Below are 20028 nucleotides of genomic sequence, written 5' to 3'. Positions count from 1 at the left end.
CTTGTTGTAAATGCATATGTTGCTAGCTCCTAGTCCAGGTCACGATAAACCCCCCAGCAAAGTCTTGCACACGCGTGTTGGGAAATGTTGGTGCCCGGCTGCACACAACTGCAGTTCTTGTGATTATTAAATCCAGATATACAAGGAAGAGGCTGAATGGAAGCAACAAAACCAATAATAATAGTAATAATAATAATAATACTAAAAATATTTCCAGAGTCATGAGAATAACTTTAGATATTCTGCTATCTTGTTGAAGAGGAGTTTCCCAATGATCACATGTCCCGTTGACCCTTCAGCATCACCGGCTGAGCAAAACCACTCAAAACCAGGACTAAAGTCCTACTGGTAAACAATGCCGTGAAAAGCAAATAAACCCATTTGACAACATTACGTACATTTCTCCTCTTCTTTGTTCTGGTGCACCATGTTACAAAGAGCTGTGAGATTCACATCTCAGCTCACCATTCATTCAGAACATGGAACTCACGTGTGCCATTGCTACAGCCGTGCTCTAATCTACTTTCATTTAACTTTTCATAGTGCAAAACAAAAATAAGGCCCAGCTTTGTCAACATTTTCAGACCTTGAAAAGAAACAAACTAACACTGTTTAACACCAGCGTTACAAGTTGAGTTGTGTGACGACTGCTCTTTAGCTCGGATCAATGCACTGTGTGCATGGATGCATGGTGTCCACGGCAACGTACAACTAAATCACACCGGATAGAAGCAAAGATGGACGCCTGCTTTGTGTGTAATAAATTAGAGGCATCGACACCCGTGTGACCAGTTTCATTTTCAATTTTGGAAGCGCAAAATATAAAAAAGCTTCAAAGGCCAAATTCATATCTGTTGCTTCCACGTGGTTCTAAACAGGGGGGCTAGCAGCCGCTTATTTCCTAATGGCAACCTTATATGTAATACTTAAGTGTTTTCACTTAAAATTAGAGACGCACTCTAGTTTCCTAGCACCAAAGGATTTCATTTCCAAAAACGTTGTCTCATAAGACTCATGTGGGGTGTATATATATATATATAATATATATGTGCATTTGCAGTGAACACCATGCATGCAATCACTGTCGCATTCCTGTTAACGCCATCAGAGCGAGTCACAGCCCACCCTTCAAGCAAATGTCTGACGACCAATCATTGAGCTCACACAGCACATCTGGCTGTCTATGCAGACAGATGTGAAGAGCACGAACGGAAATAGAAACCAAGGCGTTAAACAAGTGAGGCACTTCTCTGCCAATATGTCGTACCTTTTTTTTGGCCAAGTGGCGTCACATCGTATTCGTCTTCATAAAGTCTACAGCACAAACAAGGATGGTAAAGATAGTAATTATACTAATAGAAAGACCTCCAGTAAGCGCTACCAGCAATTGTGCATTAAATCCGCCCCACTGAGAGAAGCACGTCATTATGAAATCAGAACAGGCCAACAGCACAAAGACAGTCTTTGGGAAACAGCAATGAACATAGTGCTAAACTGATACATCTCTGAATACTGTACAGTACTTCCTTAACTGTTGTAGTTTGAATGTCCTGCACATACCGTGGTGCATTTGGGGAAATAAAATAATCAGGGAAAGCTTTTTCTGTACCAAGCAGTCATTAATGTAGTCATTGAAGCTTTGGTGACATCAGGCTCATAAAACACAACAGGGGTTTAGAGGGTAAAGAACACACATCGATCTGCTTCAGCTCATCTACAGCACACCACATAAACAGTATGCCGGTGGAATATATCGCCATGGCAACATTGTTCTGCTTCCACCATTATTTCTGGGTATTTTTTACTTTCACTAAAGTAGAAGATCAGTTCCCCATCCCGCCATCCACTGTTGCACTTTATAAGGTCAGGGGACATTTAAGAAACAAATTTCCCATAATGCAATCTTCCCTGCTTGGTAAACTGGTCAAGCCCACATTGTAACGAGGTCCATGTCCGAACTGGGAGAACTCTGAGGAGTGTAAATGGGTGCTTGTGCATGTTCAGCCCAAACGGCCCGTTTAGCGGCTGACATGCTAATGAGCCCGTGTGGGGAATGAGACGCTCTTTGTCCTCTTCTCTCTGTTGGTCAAAGAAATATATATTTGGTGTTTTTCTTAATGCAATTTTGTCAGAGAGCACAATGTTTCCCCTACCATTATATTAGTGGTGCTCACACCAGCGGACACTGGAGCATCATATCAATAGAGTCCCTCTTTCCTGTTCAGGGTTCAGACAGCTGAACTTTTCTCTCAGGGCTGATATGTGCACAGCAGAGAGTTTATGTGACCTCAGCGCTTTCATTCAGTCTTTAAGGGTCACGGTGACGGCCTGGGTCAGGGAGGTACAGTACGTGTGCTGGTCTTGTCTCCAAGTGTTGCCATTGGCCTGATCTTCTGACAGACTGCCAAGAACTCGGGTTAGAACTAACAGAACCAGAGTGCTTGACTTAAGACGTGTGTGGCTTATTGGACAGAACACAAGCTTGTAAACAAAGTCCATAAAAAGGACAACAAAGGATAAATGCAACAAGCGGCTTAACTGCCTGGTACTAGAATCCCAGGGTCCAACATTTCATGCATCACAGCCCCTCTTCAGGGACGAACAACCAGATGGAGTAACGTGAAAAGGTCACTTAAAAAAAAGGAAAGGTAGCTATGATGCGAGACAAAAGGTATATACATATGTTGAGGAGATCATTAACAACACTATTCAATGTGTTGAATGTGCGCTCTATAAAAATGTCTACACCTCCAACACCTCCAACAGGCCACAGTCTAAGCAGGGGATCAAAGGACGGGAAGCCGACATACGAAGTATGGTAGAATCAGGAAGTGGGGGAAGGAGAAACTTGAGCTGTCGGGGAGGGTACGGTGGTGGCCATGTTGTAGGTGGAGTTGGGAGACGATGGCGGAGGCGACCCCAAGGGGCTGTATGCGGGCTGGGCAGAGACAGTCAAAGACGGGGAGTGTTGACCACCGGTAGCGGAGGTCGGGGAGTCCGAGCTGACCTCATCCCCTTCCTCCGAGTCCCACACCTCGCTCTGCAGGTAGTCTGCAAACAAAGCCTTGGCCCGCTGCAGCACCCTGCTCAGGTTGTGGCGCCGCACAAGGCGGTCAAAGTGCATCGCCAGCTCGTTGTAGTCCAAGCTGTTCTTGATGATGTGATCTCGGTGCTCCAGCAGGATGGACAGGCACAGGAACAGCATGAAGGGATTGCCTTTGCCGAACTCTTGGGGAGGAGGCAGGGCACTCGGCTTCATGCTGCTGGTCTCGGCTTTCAAAGAAGCGTTAGCGGTGGTGCTGGGGGACGACCTGCTGCCAGAGAGCGAAGGGCGTCTCCCGAAGGACAAGATGGGTGAAGAGAGCAGGCATCGATTGTGGGTTGGAGACGCAACAGTGGTTCTTACTGTGGGGGTAGTGGGCGAGTTGATCCCTGTACTGCCGAGCATCTGGACCGAGGAGGTCATGACCTTTGGGGCAGTCCGTAGTAGGTCCACACTACCGGTGGTTGTGGACCGGGATGTGGATTTTGGAGGAGAGTCTGGAGAGGCACCAGGCCAGCTGGAGGGTGAAGCTGGAGACGTGGGGTACACAGAGTGAGCAGCCTTCCGCATGGGCAGACCGGTTGAGGTTGGAGGAGGCGATGGCATCGGGGAGAAGCCATTGGTACAGTTGTTAATGAGAGGAGTTCTCTCTCCTGTGTCCTCCTCACTGTCGGCGGTGGACTGGCGCCGTGGGACGCTTCGTACAGACTTTAAAGACATGAAAGCGTGGGGCTGCTCCGCTTCCTCCATATGAAAGCTGTCTTCATTTCGGGCAGTGTAGTATTTAAACTCCCCAAAACTAGTTTTCCTTTCAAACGGAGGAGCCTTTTCCACGCTAACGTGAGGATTAGCACATTCCCGCCTCTCGCTCCGGTTTATTTGGCCTGTTCCTCCGATGACAGCATGGCCGCTCACATCTTGTTCTTCTCTTGAAGGCCGAAGCATGTGTCGTTTACGCTGCTTCTCCTTTTCTTCTGCATCATCACCAAGGCATTTCTCACCTGTCTTGTCGTCGTCTATGCCGGACGTGGGGTCGTCGGTCTCCACCGGTGGGCCCTGAAGCTCCACTTCGGTTTCAGGAGGGTCCGGGGGCAAAGAGCTCCAAGTTACCTCCAGCATCCTCAAAGCATCCTCAAACGCAAACTCCCGCTTGAGCTCCAGAAGCAGCCAGCGGTAACAAAAGAACAGGTCGTCAGCTCCTCGGGACAGCAGGTAGGAGTAGAATTCGGGATCCGAGTACTGCAGGAGCAGCTTTAGATGCTGGAACTTAACAGACATGAGTTGCCCATCTGGCCGGAAGTTGCCCTCCAGGCGCTTCATGATTCCACAGAAGCAAATGAAGGCATGTGCCTCATTGTCCATGACAGCAAGAATGGGAGAGGCAATATCACTCATGCCTTGACAGTAGGATATCTGAAAAGCAACACGGTGACATTAGTGTACACTTTGACAAACTATTAATGAGTTGACAATCTCTCTTCTTCTTGGACTTGTTGCACATGAGGACCAACCCACCAGAGTAGGACTCCGTAGGTAACTTACAGGTACAAGTCAACGCTCACACACCTATTGCTCCTGGTATATAAAACAAGGTAATTATGTCTTCCAGCTTAAATAATGCCATTGACCTGCACCACTGCTGTTGATGACAAACTCTATTCATAGTCATGGGTGTGTTTTTGATGCACTTACATTTTTAGAATTACCACCGCATGGAATGGTTCTCCTTCACTACGCTCACAGTTTTCCAGAGAGAACATTACATAAAGTGTAATTGCAGCATTAAATGTAACTTATATGTCTCCCATAATGGTAAATGGATTAGTACAGTGCTTTTCTAGTCTTCTGACTCCTCAAAGCGCTTTAACACTACATGACATTCACCCATTCATACACTGATGACAGTACAGTGGCACCTGCCCATCAGTAACTAACATTCACACACTGTAGTCACAGCTACAGGAGCAATGCTGGGATTAAGTGTCTTGCCCAAGGACACATCGACATGCAGGTTAGCCTGGGATCAGACCAACAACCCTCTGATTGGAGGACGGCCTGCTCCCCACAGTCACCCCCATAATGCATAGCAGTTCCTGTGGTCAGCTGGAGGGAGTCCAGAATCAGACTGTGGATCACTGTATTGTTTTTCCTGCATATATACAGGATTTAAATATATCGGAATTATCCATGAATGAACTACAGCACTCCTAAATGCTTTTTGGGGTGTAAACCAAATGCATCGTGTTTCCATGGGTTCAGGGATCCAATCGGCTCAGCTTCAGCACTGGGGCTGGATTGAAGAGTCCTTTCTTCTTTGGAAGTGAAATTACCTGAAAGCAGTGTAAGTGGCCGCCATGATAACAGCTTTTTTAATTCTCTAAAGATAGGAGAAAAGCTCATCCCGTCCCACAATTCCTTGCTGAGGGAATATTTGAATTTTTCCGTTGCAGACTGACGGCACTAACATGCGTCTCACGTCCATCAGAACTGCATAGCTTAGGATTCCGTAAACACCGCCTGCCATGAACATCTGATAATATCAGTATGCTTTTGCAACCCCAGTAAGCTTTTTTAAACATCTCCATTAAGGAAACATATGGACAATTTATTAAGGCGACTCACATACTGTAAAACATCGCTACAAACCTGGGGATGTGTGATGGCAAAAGTGGTGAGCAGGTCTGTGAGGGCCGTCAAATGTGGACTGTCTTCTGAGCCCGCATAGTACGGATGAGCCCGGTCGGTCCTCAGGACGTCCTTCAGGACATTGCCACGGATGAATTCAAGGTCGTCATGGCTGACCCGGCTTGTCCACTCCCCCTTCAGCTGGTCGTACTCCCTCGTCTTCTTCTTCATGTAGTCCATTCTTTCTTGTCCACTCAGTCCGTCTGGGTAGACGTTCAGGAGGTACCGCCAAACCACCTGCCACCACATCAGCAACGCAGCAGTTAATCCAATTCTCTATTCTCTAAAATGACATCATGTAATATATCAAAGGATGTGTGTGCAGGAAAAACCATGTCAATAATTCCAAGGTTATATCATCATTTCTGACAAAGAATATTAATAGCAGGCCATGTCTACTGAAAATGTGCTTTCTGCTTACAGCACAGTCTGCTTCTTTTCTTACTGATGTATGCCAGTAATCACAACTAGAATTCAGTAAGAAGAAAGAATTGACACGCAGACTAGAAATTGCAATCAATAAAATGTAACGGTCCGTCGGGTTCATGTGAGACTCTGCAAAGTACTTTGTAGGCGGATTAAAAACCTTAAAATACCTTGCGCAGTGACGGCTCAACACCCCCATGGTAGATGCGCAGTCGTAGTTCCTCGGGACGCGTCAACTGACCCTGGCCGTTCAGGTAATGGTGGAACTCTGCGTCGCTCAGAGGGGGCTTGAAAGGCTTGATCTCTTCCCCATAAGACCAGCTGAAGGCTTGCTGGAATCTGGACAAGGTGCGGCCCACCTGAATAAGTGGAACAGGCCAGTCAGCTAAGACCAGGACAACAGAGGATAGAAGGTCAAACCGACTGTGGAAGCTAGAAAGAAGAAGGTGAAGGGACCTGGGATAGTAAGGACTGGGTGAACGGAAGAGCGGCATTCGCCAAAGACCTAGTCCTCTCTGCCAGGAGCTGCTCAGATCCAATCACCTCTTTGGGGCTTATGATGTCCCAATCCTCCATGACAGGACCTGCAGTTAAAGAACAAACACCAGACTCCATTCATTTATTTCAGGGTTCAAGACAGGTTTACATGACATAATACACAAACCATGGCCCTTGTTCTGTGAGATCTATGTATTCCTAGGTGTATCTGTGGAATTATATGAGGAGTCAGCAGTCTCGGTTGGTATAATCAAGTTGCTCTCTTCTAATGTGACACTATTTTTAGTATGAAATCCCCTCTGAGTTTCCCTGGTGTAGAGTTCCTGTTCAGCCACAGACTGCTCCGGATTTTCTGTCCAGGGTACCAGGGTACCAGGGTACCAGGGAGAGAGACAGACTGCAGTCATTTCAATGGACGCTGCTGACTAGCCACCAGTTTGTGGCGGCATGGGTGTCACATGCTACCAATCAAACATTGATCTACTACCAAGGTGAAGCTTCAACCAAACAAACCACAGGGCTATTTACTGACTTAATTCATATTGTGGAGCAAGACGTTGAAACCAGGGCAGAAAATGGGGGCTCAGGTGTCTCAATAAAAATCATAGAACTGATTTACGGCAGCTGAACTGTCACACAACGGTCGTTCTCAGAAAATGTGGCTCCGCCCCCGTAGCTCGCTGTTGTGAAGCCTCCACTTGAGGTTCCACGGAGTACTGACCACCGTCACAGACTTGCCATTGCATAACAGTGCAGGATCTCCCCGTGTCTCTTATTTCAGGCATCGGACCAAAAACACACACCAACTTTGAGACAAGGGAAACTGAAGTATAATTTTCATATTCTAGGACTCATTCCAGCAGGTCTCCAGATAGTGACATAGCGAGGTGAACAAGCTCTTTGGCAGAGACACTGGGAGGCAATGCAGCCAGTCAGTATAATACTAGCTTCAGATGAACTTTAGTCTTAGAAGCAGAGAAGGCCTATGATGGATTCTAATTACATTCTTTATTTATTTGGTTTTATATCTTCAGGTTTAGCATATTTCACTTCACGCCTGCCTCAAGGATCAGAGGGGTTCTTACTGTCTTCTGAAGGTTTTATGTCCATCTTGAGCTGTAGATGTGGTTTGGCAGCACTGAAAAATGCCACATCCAAATCCCCGTCGGACAGCAGTGACTGAAACATTTCAGCTTCGCTGCGATCTCGAGACAAGTAGCTGATGCCGAAATTACGCCTCCTAGTTCGAAAGACAAAAAACAAGCAAATGCTGACACATGTAATGTGTCTTTGCCACAGATGAGCTAAGGGGAGGATTTTTACCCATTCAGATCGAAGGCTCTGATGAGGATGTGCTGGAGGACCTCCAGTGATGTTATCTGGGGATCAACAGCAAAGGAGCGGAATTCCACAGGAAGCACCCCATCACATTTCTGAGAAATACAATATCCCAAATAATCACAATACTGTGGGGAAACATGTTGGGGGGTGGAAACGAAATACACTATGTTGGCAGTTATAAGAAAACAATTGATGTACCTCACTGAACAACTGCATGCAACTAAATTATCAAGTGCACTACCTAATTAAAACATGCTGGAATTGGTTTGGTGGTTGAAATAAACATCTGCAGATGCGCGCATACACGGACATAATTATAGAGTTATAATAAGAGAATTAAAATTCTCATAGTGTCTTATTTGATGTTGTCCTACTCACCAACATGCAGTAAAGCAATCAAACAGGTAAGAGTTTACTGAAATAGAGGGCACAAAAGGCTTTTTCTTCAGGTAGCATGTGACGTCACATAGTGCTGTCGCGTGCACGCACGCACGCATTCGCTGAGCGGGCAGGTGACGTCAGCTCAAGCCTAGGATTGACTGCTATGGGTCTAGAGTTAGGCTCGTTCCGGATGCTGTGTTTTAATCGGGCTTTTAACACATCATTGTCAAGAGTCCCTTATAATTAGCCGTTCAGGTGAAATTAGGGGGCAAATAAAGCGACGAATAGGATGAATGATTCTGTCATTGACAACAGTGAGCGACAACAAACGCTGTCGATAAACAACATGTCTGGTAGCCTCGGAGGAGACTGGCTCTCCTCAAGCGAGCTAACGCTGACTAGCTAACGAGCGGACATCACCAGACTGTTGGTCCCCTACCTTGACTTTGACACGAACCACCCCTCTCTCCTCCTCTCCTCCTGCCATTGTAAAGACTCCTTTTGTCAGCAGGGAGGCTGTCGTGGGTTTGTTTTCCTTCTACACCGACATGATGGGGCAGCGGTAGCACTAGCCGCTTCGCTTGTGTTTCGTGATCTTCTTCTGCTTTGATTTGACGGACGGTTTCCACCTGCACTACCGCCACCTACTGGACATACATGTGTTGATCCTGCCCCTCACCACTCAACCTCACCACTGGCCATCTGTACATCCATGGTGTTTACTATGAGCATTTCACTATACAACGTGAGAGCATCTCACTATACAACGTGAGAGCATCTCACTAGCATACAGAAGGCATCTCAGTTACACCGGAAGGCGGAAGCAAAGAGGGCTGATTTTGAACAGCGCAACGCGCCAATCTTACGCCCTTCCATAATATGCTTTTAAGTCCTTGTGTAGGTCCAAGTTCATAAATACTACCATACTATTTATTTTCTGTTCTGTTTTCAATGAAAAGTGCTATTGAAATTCAGTTACACGTAAAAACATAAATATTTTCCTAATCAATGAAGCTGAAGTTGTCATAAGTGGGAACAAAAGAAGAATGAAATGAGATGCAGAGTCAAGAAGGGTGTATTTATATATGTATATATATATATATCAAACTCTGTAAACAACAAGTGGCAATGTGAGACTGCTTATTCTTACTTTTAACTTTCAACACCTGGGTGTTAATCAATCGGTATGCATGTCAACATATTTTCAGAATAAGATCTATCTAGAGAATGCCTACCCCCCTATTGCCTATTATATTAGCATTAGAAGTTTAACAGAATGATAGACCAGGACCAGGAGTTGGACACTAGATATACCAAGTAAAAAAAGATGATGATCCCAACCATTCCGCCGAGAAGCCACCTTCCATCAAGCATTTTCCGGTCACGAGATTGCCTCTCTCGGTGCATGCTGGGAAGTGAGGTTCTAGATTGCTTGGTTATCACCTTTTCTGCCCGAGAACATGTCACGATAAAACGTCACTTCCCAGAATACCACGGATCAGTTCCCTTATTACTTCATTTCCACTCGGAACAAGCCACACAAATGTCAGACTTGTTACGTTTCTAGCAGATACAAAGGTCTACTTCGGTAAGGCACAATTTGTATGGAATGCTAAAATAAATTGACCAAACGCTTGTTTGTAGCGACACTGCTACGGCGGAAGTGTATCATGGGTTTGTGAGTGAAGTCAGGAGGGGCAGCCTCGGTGATTAAAAAGTAACTGTTAGCTCCTTTTAGCTAACAGAAGATGAAATGCTAGTTTTCTAGCCTATTTTCACTGCTATTAGCTAACTCCATGTTGCTAACGTTACGCAGCCTCGCTAGCATCAGATGTTCCGTTATAATCCTGTCAGTTAGCTACTATTTACAGAGGAACTTCAGCGATGGAGGAAGTTGACAAAATTCTGATTCACGCCCTCAAACAAGTCGGCACGTAAGTATCATCAAGCTTGTGTTAACGTCTCTTGTGTACAATGCGTATTGTTGAGTTGACATCTTAACCTTAATACGTGTGTTAGTTAGCAATATGTGAACCAAGCTAACGTCACGTCCATCACATGACGCCAGTGGTTCGAGGCAAAGGTTGAACCAGTAGAACGTGTGGTCCGTGTAGCTGACAGGCCCTCGTGTTGAATCTGACCCGCAGAGAGGTGAGCGAGGACACGGCCAGTGTCAAGCAGTTCACCAGTGAGCTCATAGTGGAGGCGGTGGTCCGATGCATCCGGGTGATCGATCCAGGCCTGGGCAGCCCGCTGCCCACATCCCTCCCTCCAGGCATGTCTGCCCGTTTCAGGGTGGGCACGAGCCTGGCCCAGGCCTGTCAGGTAAGACACCTCTGACCCCAATGGTCCAAACTTCATTAGACCCTTCAGTAACGGGTTGACCCAGAATAGAAGGATGCTCTGATACACTGAGCTCAGCTGGAGGTTTAATGTACAGTATGTAGTCCCCCCCCCCCCCCCTGATGTACACAAATAGTTCTTTGCATGTGGACTGACATGATGACCTTCATTGGCGATTACATTGGGAAAGACTGCCACTTAAGGCAAGAATCTGTTGATTGCTGGCCTCAAAGTCCACATCTAATGTCTCCAACAATAATTTAACGTTGGTTATAAATGACAACTGAGCAAACTACATCCACAGAGGAAGACTTGTGGTAGAAAGTGTTCAATTTAGTGCACCCTTAAAAATATGTTCAATAAAAACTGTAATGATTGTAATTCCATCCAATATGGTATTAATCCACTGAGGGGCGAACGGGAGAAACTTTTTGGACGTGTTTCTAAGCTACAAAACAATTCCCCGTCCATGTGCCATATCTATTTTCGATCCATTGATTCATTCGTGACTGTTACCTTGTCACATCTGTTACAATACATGTAATGTAACAGGATACCATACAGTGAGGTAAGTCCTATCAGGCTCAGTCAGTTCAGCTTCATCACTAAGCACTCCCTTATATGCACTCTCACATCAGTGCTCTCTTGTTTTCACTGTCTTGCTACCCAGTGTTTCCCTCCAAGATAAACAGACAAACTGCATTATTGCTCCAAGAAAAACTTTCACGTTTTTCTTTTGTTCCTTAAATCCATTTTAATCACAAGCTTATCAGCACAGTTTGCGACTACGTACGACCACAAAATGTACAACTTGTTTTAATGGTGGAGCACTTTCTAGGACTCTTAAGGTTACTTATTTAGTATGGATATTTGTGGGCAAAGTCCAGATGTGTCTTTTATTTAATTGCAGCTCAATCAAATCACCAAATCACTGCCTGTCGTTCCTCAGCAGTCCCTTATATGTCAAACTGTTGCATTGCAGGACATTGGTTATAAAGGAGAGATTGGCTACCAGACTTTTCTATACAGCAATGAGCCAGAGATCCGGTCCCTGCTCATGTTCCTGGTGGAGAAGCTGCCCAGAGAGAGGGCAGAGACCTCAGACCAGCCGACAGGTACAAAGAGCTCCAGGCTATGAGCTTCACGCAGTTTATTTTATTTTTATTTTTTAACATTATGCCTTTTAAACACATATATGATGTATACACACACACACACATACTTCATAGTACAAGATTCTGACAATGTTTGTATGAACATTTCCCCAGAATTCTACAATTTCCGGACTATGGAAATAGTTTACATCAACTTACCCACAATTCCTCCAACATGGTTAAGCCATAGACAGACACCCATTTTTTGGGGGGGGTTAGCAAAACCATGTACCATGAAGGTAAAGTGTAAGAATGAGTAAGGCAGTCGTATTGAAATGAGGAAATGTTGTTTGCGCTGTGCGGACGTTGGCACAATGTTTTCATGACATCTTGAAGTCACCCAGAGCTGTCGTCTCTGTCTACAGGTAAATCGGTGGTCCTACAGAGAGCCATCGCTGCTGCAATCAAAGCCCAGTTGGCTGTTCCCTGGCTGCCTCCTAACTGCCGACTGCCCCTGCACAGCGAAAAACAAGTAAACTATTTCTGATTTCTGATGACACATGGCAATATACAGCGTTAAATACTTGGCATATGTATTATGCTAAACAACTTCCTAACTCTAAAACAGAGCTAATTATTATATAAATATTTAATATGAATATAATAATGAGTATTTGCAAACCACTGAGAGCTCCAATGCATGACTTATTTTCCTCTTAAGCTCATTATTTTATTGGTTATTAATACTATATAAGACCAAAGTAGAAGTTAACGTTGCATTTAATTATCGGCATATAGGAAATGAATTGAGTGTAAGACGGGACATTCCTAGGGCTAGTTACATGTCTTCGTCTTGAGTTTGAACTCCGCCTCAGGATGCATGGTATTCGCTTGTTTATAACAACACGTAACAGTTAAGAGAGAGTCTGTTGCTTTCTGACATGCTGTTGACTTTTTTGCCTCTTTAGAGTCCTGTAGCTTTGCACAGGTTCCATGTCCAGCCTCTCAGTTTGCCACACTGCACTAAAGGCCCAGGACAGAGTCAGCTGAAAGGTAGGTCTCTTACTGCAGAGCAGCACATGCTGCATGATTTCAAACCTCTGTTGTTGACAACTGAAGCTTCTGTGGAGGTGGAGAAAACGTCACTTCTTCAAATGGCCACTAGGGGTTAGCTCGCATAGCAAACGTATCCCTGTATGTTAAAAACTGAACTCTAAAAGCTATTTAGAGTCCAACTATAAAGCAGAGAATGCCTTAGGGAAAGGCTATGTGCTGGAGGACAGGTTGATTGACAGGTTGCTACCCTACAAGCATTATTATGTTCCAAATGCAGTCTTTCTCAAAACTTTAATAAACTACTATAATGTTAATAGGTTGACAAAGTATTAGTTCCAAACTCGTCACTAGATTAAATGAAGAATATTGTCTTATTGAACAGGAATGTGACCTGAGATGACTGCACTGTTTTGTGAATGCAGGGAGAGGCCAGAGCTTAGAAGATTAAGCTGAGTTTGTGTTTATTTATATGTGCACACTGTCATTTCAGAGGTACAGGACTACCAGCGAGAAATCCTGTCCCCAGTGACTGCCCAGCCTTCCCATCATGCTTCTGTGGTGGCGTCCATACTGGAGCAGCACACGGCTGAGCTGAGTGCTGCTCAGGAGTGGGACAACGAGTGGAACAGTCAGGGACTTTTGTCTCGTCTCACACCTCAGGTACAAGCTGTGTGTTGTTTCTGCTGTACTTTTCACGCTCTGTACACAGAGCCCACTGACAAAGAAACAGTCTATAACTGTAAGGCTAGATCTATTCCAACAGTGAGACGCACAATAGAACAAAATATATAACTTTCTGAAAGTCACATCATATAAAAGTCGTACATTGATTTGCAGTTGAATGTGTAAAATACGTATTTGATCCCCTACCAACCAGCAAGACATCCGTATCCCAAAAACTGCTTAGATTAGTCCTCTCGCTTTAAGAAAGTACTCTGAATTTCTACTCATTACCTGTTAAAAATACACCTGTACAATCAATCAATCAATCAATCCATCAGATTCCAAGCTCTCCACCACGGGCCCAAGAGCTGCGTAAGGAAGTCAGGGACAAGATTGTAGAGCTGCACAAGGCTGGAAGGGGGTATAAGAAAATAGCCAAACATTTGGAAATGGAAGAAACACAACATGACTGTCAATCACAGCCGGCCTGGGGCTCCACGCAGAGCTACACAAGAGGATCTCAGGACAGCTGGGACCACAGTCACCAAGAGCACCATTGGTAACACACTAGGCTGTAATGGATTCAGACCCTGCAGCATGCACAGGCCGTCTGAAGTCTGCTATCAACACCGAGAAGGTGATGTCAGATGAGACCAAAATCAAGCTCTTTAGTATCAACTGGACTCATTGTGTTTGGAGGAAGAGGAATGCTGTCTATGGCCCAGGAACACCATCTCCACCTTCAAGCATGGAGGTGGGGATGGTGTGTTTTGGGGGTGTTTCTCTGTTAAGGACGACTACACTGCATCAAGGGGACGATGGACATGGGTCGTGGATGGGTCTTCCAGCACAACAATGACCCAAAATGTAGTGTCTCAAGAAGAAGCACATTAAGGCCATTTAGTGGCCGAGCTGTCTCCAGACCGTAATCCCACAGACCGTAATCCCACAGACCGTAATCCCACAGACCGTAATCCCACAGACAGTAATCCCACAGACAGTAATCCCACAGACCGTAATCCCACAGACCGTAATCCCACAGACCGTAATCCCACAGACAGTAATCCCACAGACCGTAATCCCACAGACCGTAATCCCACAGACCGTAATCCCACAGACCGTAATCCCACAGACCGTAATCCCACAGACAGTAATCCCACAGACAGTAATCCCACAGACCGTAATCCCACAGACCGTAATCCCACAGACCGTAATCCCACAGACCGTAATCCCACAGACCGTAATCCCACAGACAGTAATCCCACAGACAGTAATCCCACAGACAGTAATCCCACAGACCGTAATCCCACAGACAGTAATCCCACAGACAATCTGTGGAGGGAGCTGAAGCTTCCAGTTTCCAAGCGACAGCCTTGAGACCGTAACAATTTGGAGAGGATCTGCAAAGAGGAGTGGACCCAAATCCCTCCTGTGGGCAAGCCTGATGACCAAAAATAAGAAATGTCTGACCTCTGTGTCAAATGCTTAATTACCACAATCAAATGCAAATCAATGTATACGTTTTATAGGTTGTTATTTTCTTGCTCTTTGTTATATTGTTGGAATGAATCTACCTGTACAAATTAGACCTTTCATTTCTTTGTCAGTGGGAAAACTTTCCCATTGTGTGGTTTTGTCATAGAAGGGACACAGTTGGTCCTGTGGGAGTAGCATGGTAGAACCCACTATGCATACGCTGCTCTATACTTATACTCTATACATAAGCTGTAGTTTGTTGCAGGCGGTTTAATGCGTTCATCTGGTTGTGGAACAGGAGTATCGCTCCAGGAAACTGAGCCGGCTGCGTAAACGGATCGAGGAGCAGCTGCTTTCTGCTGAAAGGGATTTTGGTCCCCGCTCCACCTCTGACCTGTCTGACCTCCTGCAGGCCTTTAGAGGCTCCACCCCCTCTGACCACATCCTGGCCAAGGGGAGCAACTTCACCCACACACAGAAATTCACCTTCACACAGGTGAGAGCACACACAGGATATGTTAAAGGTTTTGTAAAGATGAAAGACCTGTGTGTGGGTTACATTTTCATACTGCATGTCATTCATCCTTTCAAGTGCTGAATGTGAAAAGCGATGTTTGTCTGTCCAGCAGTCGGCTGCAGCAGTGACCAGCCCCTCCGTCCCTGCTGGCCATCAGTCTGAGAGTGAGATCCAGCTCCGTCAGCAGGAGGAGCAGCTTTCCCTCCAGCACAAGTTCCAGGAGCTCTGCAGTGAATTAGAAGAGCTGGCTGTAGACATGAAGCACATGAGGGTCACTAATGCACAGGTTAGTAATGATGTGTACAATCAGGTGCCTAAAACAACCGCTCATCAAGCAGTTTCTACATGAACCGGCCGAATAGAATCTCTGTAGATTCTCTTGAGTAAGAAAACAACAGAGTATTTTAAAATTGTATTCATATATATTTACATGTCTAACTACTGCAGGAAAGTTACTTTGATGAGAGACAGTAGTAAGACTCACTGGGGCCACGTTTGGGCCTTGCTGCAGCGATGATCAAAGAGCTTTTATTGTGCTATTTTGAGGTGTTGAGATATCTTATTGTGAAAGGCCAGAATTGGGTTCCCACATATGTGGTCAGCATCGATGGTCATTTTGGTGACCCTTTAACCCATGTTTACGTTCGTCCGGGTCACGCCTACAGCAGTGCATGGCTAATTCGGCCTTTTGAATTAGTAAGTTGTTACTTTCATAACTAAAACAGTATTTGGCTCGAAAGGTAAAGAGCTAACGCCTACTTTAACACCGTTAATCACCTGAAAACATTAAACGATCATTTTTATCAATAGTTCTTCTGGATAGAAAAACCTGCCAGGTCAGGAAACATTGACGTTGTATCTCAGAATATATATTTGGGCACTTTAAGCACCAAAGGTTGAGAGCCACCTAGTTCCATCATGGCAGAGGAAGTGCAGACCCCACAGCTGATATTTCCAACATTCTGCAACTCATAAACAAAATCTGCAAGTTGCACAACAAGCAAGAAGGAAATGTGTGTTTTTAGATTTAGTGCTACAGTGTCTTTGTAAGTTTTCACTGATGCATTTGGTTATTGTCTCATACTTGTGACTGGTTTTATCTCCAGGTGTTGGATGAGCTGAAGCAGAGGGAGCTGGGCAACTCTGAAAACGAGGAGAAGTTGCAGGTGAAGAAGAAAACAATCGACTTGCTGCCGGACGCAGACAACAATCTGCTGAAGCTTCAGGTAAGACGGCTGCAGACCACTTCACAAAGCCAGCAGGATGTAGTGGAACCGTGTGTGTTTGTCCCTCCAGGCGCTGGTGGAGGCCAGTGCCAATCGGGTGGTGCACCTGGCCTCTCAGTGGGAGAAGCACCGCACTCCACTCATCGCCGAGCACCGCAGACTCAAAGAGATCTGCAGCAACCGAGATGTAAGCGTCATCTTCACTGGCTCCAGATGAATCACTCGTGTTTCTGATCATTGGTCTCCATTTTCCTCAGCTGGAGTCATCCAGGAAGCTGACGGAAATCAAGTCTCTGCATGATAAGATCCGTGTGTCTACAGAGGAGGCCAAGAGGAAGGAAGAGATCTACAAACAGCTGGTAAAGAACTGAATTTACTTTCTTTTGGAAACTTGTATTTAATCTCCTTCGCACAGGTGTATGTATTTCTTTACATTTTTACACAGGCTTGTAGTATAATCAGTGTGTGTGTGTGTGTGTGACTGTTTGTGTCTTTCTTTTCTAACGTAGGTAACGGAGTTGGAGAATCTTCCTCAGGACGCGTCGCGCTCTGCGTACACTCAGAGGATCCTCGAGATCGTCAACAATATCCAGAAGCAGAAGGAGGAAATTACTAAGGTGCACTTTATAGCAAATTATTGTAAGCAGACCTCTTTTAAGCCTCAGAATATATTCTGACAAGTTTACTATGCAGTCAGTGAAGGAATCATGAATCTTCTCCACAGCGGCATGAAGCCCTTTGGACGCCGAGATGGTTTAACCACATGAAAATATAAAACTATTCAAACTGTTTTAAATACATTCATTCACGGACAATGTTGACTCGAAGCAGCGTGTGTCTGAAGGAACTTGCTGATGTAAGAGATGTAATTGAGTGACTTTGAGTTTGCTCCAACAGACTCTGTGTAAATGTTTATTGTAAAACTTGGTTCCAAAGCCGCTGACTGGGGCACAGTCAGAGGATTGGATTCTCATAGCGGTTCCTCAAAGTAGGGGGGGGGGGGGGGTGCGAGAGAGAGGGGCATAGTGGATTTACTGGGAGGGGGGGAAAACTTTATTGCTGTTATGGGGGGGCTCAAGAGAAAAGGTTTGGGACCCACTGGCCTCCGGGGTGTGAACCTTAGCTGCTGATGGCCAGGTGTCTCTGGGTGGGGTAACTCTCGCCATCAGGGCCTGAATGATGTCATGAAAGTGCTTTGAGTGGTCAGAAGACTCGAATAGAAGTACAAGTACAGTCCTATTACCATTTGTAGTGTATAATTAAAATGATGCACAACTTATTTGGTTCATAGCTTCACACTCTCAGAATCTTTTTAAAGTAGATAGAAATGAATCGATGGCAGTGCTGTCTGAGCCTTTAACACCTGCATAAGTCACTCTCCTCACTGTCTTTGCAGATTTTGTCAGACACGAAAACGCTCCAGAAAGAAATCAACAGCCTGACAGGGAAGCTGGACCGAACCTTTGCTGTCACTGATGAGCTGGTCTTCAAGGTAGCAGAGGCTGTGTTTAATTAAGGGCTTTATGTTCATGGAGTTAAATGTTATTAAGTTATTTTCATAAAAAAATCTCACTAAATGAATCCTAAGGATTACATCTTCCATGTTCTAATTCATTCATGTTTTCATCATCTGAAGGACGCCAAGAAAGATGAATCGGTCCGTAAATCGTACAAGTACCTGGCTGCGCTGCATGAAGTACGTCAACCTATTTCTCTATTTCACATGCTGCTGTCAGAGAACGTGTTACATGTGATCTCTTTCATCATTTATTTTACAATAGAACTGTAATCAGTTGATCCAAACCATCGAGGACACCGGTACAATCTTGAGAGAGATTCGGGATCTGGAGGAGCAGGTAGGATTTCCACCTCCTCACTCAGTTAAGAGCAGGGTGAGAAGATCATTCTCACTTTTATGTGTGTCCCAGAGTAGGGGGTCCTGTTTGCTGCTAATAGAACCCTTCTAATCTCTTTTAAACGGTCCTTGTAGGATTGTTCCCAGTGAGTCACTACTGCTGTGTTTCATGTCCCGTTTCTTAAATATTGCTCAGCACAAATCTTTCAACTCTTCAACAGCTCAACATTATCATGAACTGTAGATGTGCTTTTTTTGATGGAAATCAACAGTAAAAGAGACTCCGACTTCATTACGTAGAAATGCAATAAACACATTCACTGTAGGAAATTTGTCTGATTTACAAATCATCGGACATTCAACTGATTTATTTAATTTGTTTATTTTGTTTAAATGCAGCTCCAATTACAGGGATTTCCTCTAAATGGTTTGTCAATGGCATCTTGAATTGTCCACAGATTGAGACTGAAAACGGTAGTAAAACTGTGGCGAACCTGGAGAGGATTCTGGATGACTACAAGGCCGTCCGCCAGGAGAACTCGGCCCTCGCTGCCAAAGTCCGAGAAGGCTGAAGGACGCCTGCCGACGCACAACCTGGATCCCTGAACCAGACTGGGACTGAAAGCTGCACTCCGGTTGTTCATAAAAACCGCCCTCTGTTGCCTTTGGGACGGGCTTTTCTTCAGAAAGGCGAGCTCACCTTGGAGCCACGGCAGTCACGTGGCATTCCAACGCACAAGCTGCATAAACGGCCTGAGGCTCGAATGACAGCCTTCAGTGGACAGCAGGGGGCGCTGTGTTCATATCAGTGTACGGAATGTTTTCACGAGATATCTTGATTAGACTGAAATCTTAATTCAGGAATTTTTAATATGAGACTTAATCCACCATTTTCATACACAAGCAAACAATTTGTTGTCGAGCTTCTATTTGAACCGAAGCTGCTGAGTGAATGGCATTTGAATGTAGTCCATTGTTAATGTTGTCCAGTCTCATCAAAGTATTGTTGTGTGTGTGTGTGTGTGTGTATATATATATATATATGGTACCAGTTTGATTAAAGATGCCTTACAAACTTGAAGAGCAGCTCTCGTCAGGCTTGAGTGATGATCACGATGAGCGGACCTACTGTTACTGTAACATACTATTTATAAACTGCATCTCCTTCAGCACCTCTCACATGTGCCAAAAACAAGACAGTTTGAGCCGCCCAGGAGGTTGTTCTGCTGAGACACTACTGTTCATCAGATGACCTGTAAGTTCCTGTCAGTCAAGTAAGCCCCTGGCAGCGTGATCATCCAGAGCATCACAGAGTATATTCCTTTTATTGTTCCCCAATGGGGGAAAAGCAACAAGAACTAATCCAATGGTTCAAAGGGAGACGTCTCCACACTGTTCACATGGTGGTGACCCCACTGTCGATC

General features: G+C 45.1%; 2 protein-coding genes across 4 annotated transcripts; one reads left to right on the top strand and one right to left on the bottom strand.

Annotated features, from left to right (window-relative positions):
- Window positions 1–1945: 1945 nt before the first annotated feature.
- Window positions 1946–9781, bottom strand: tbc1d25 (TBC1 domain family, member 25). Its single transcript, XM_062566256.1, is given in 9 exon segments — window positions 1946–4456; window positions 5690–5965; window positions 6325–6513; window positions 6611–6738; window positions 7738–7892; window positions 7976–8085; window positions 8814–8874; window positions 8876–9018; window positions 9716–9781. Coding segments are annotated over 9 exon segments (2760 nt in total). The 3' UTR covers window positions 1946–2824.
- Window positions 9782–9849: 68 nt separating this feature from the next.
- ccdc22 (coiled-coil domain containing 22) lies at window positions 9850–19818 on the top strand. 3 transcript variants are annotated; one of them, XM_037478512.2, is made up of 17 exons: window positions 9850–9962; window positions 10246–10308; window positions 10522–10699; window positions 11700–11832; window positions 12237–12343; window positions 12780–12864; window positions 13358–13527; window positions 15305–15502; window positions 15633–15809; window positions 16630–16749; window positions 16820–16936; window positions 17007–17108; window positions 17259–17366; window positions 18146–18241; window positions 18386–18445; window positions 18531–18605; window positions 19063–19818. In XM_037478512.2, the coding sequence occupies exons 2-17, from the start codon at window positions 10259–10261 to the stop codon at window positions 19174–19176; spliced, it is 1890 nt and encodes a 629-aa protein (XP_037334409.2). In that variant the 5' UTR covers window positions 9850–9962; window positions 10246–10258; the 3' UTR covers window positions 19177–19818. The 3 variants fall into 3 exon arrangements, with proteins under 3 accessions (XP_037334409.2, XP_062422252.1, XP_037334410.2); XM_062566268.1 differs by having other exon boundaries at window positions 9888–9962; window positions 10229–10308; XM_037478513.2 differs by having other exon boundaries at window positions 9915–10308; window positions 15636–15809.
- Window positions 19819–20028: the final 210 nt, after the last annotated feature.

This window comes from Pungitius pungitius, chromosome 1 (genome assembly GCF_949316345.1).
Source record: "Pungitius pungitius chromosome 1, fPunPun2.1, whole genome shotgun sequence".
Lineage (NCBI taxonomy): Eukaryota > Metazoa > Chordata > Actinopteri > Perciformes > Gasterosteidae > Pungitius > Pungitius pungitius.
This window is presented reverse-complemented; position numbering and strand designations above follow the sequence as displayed.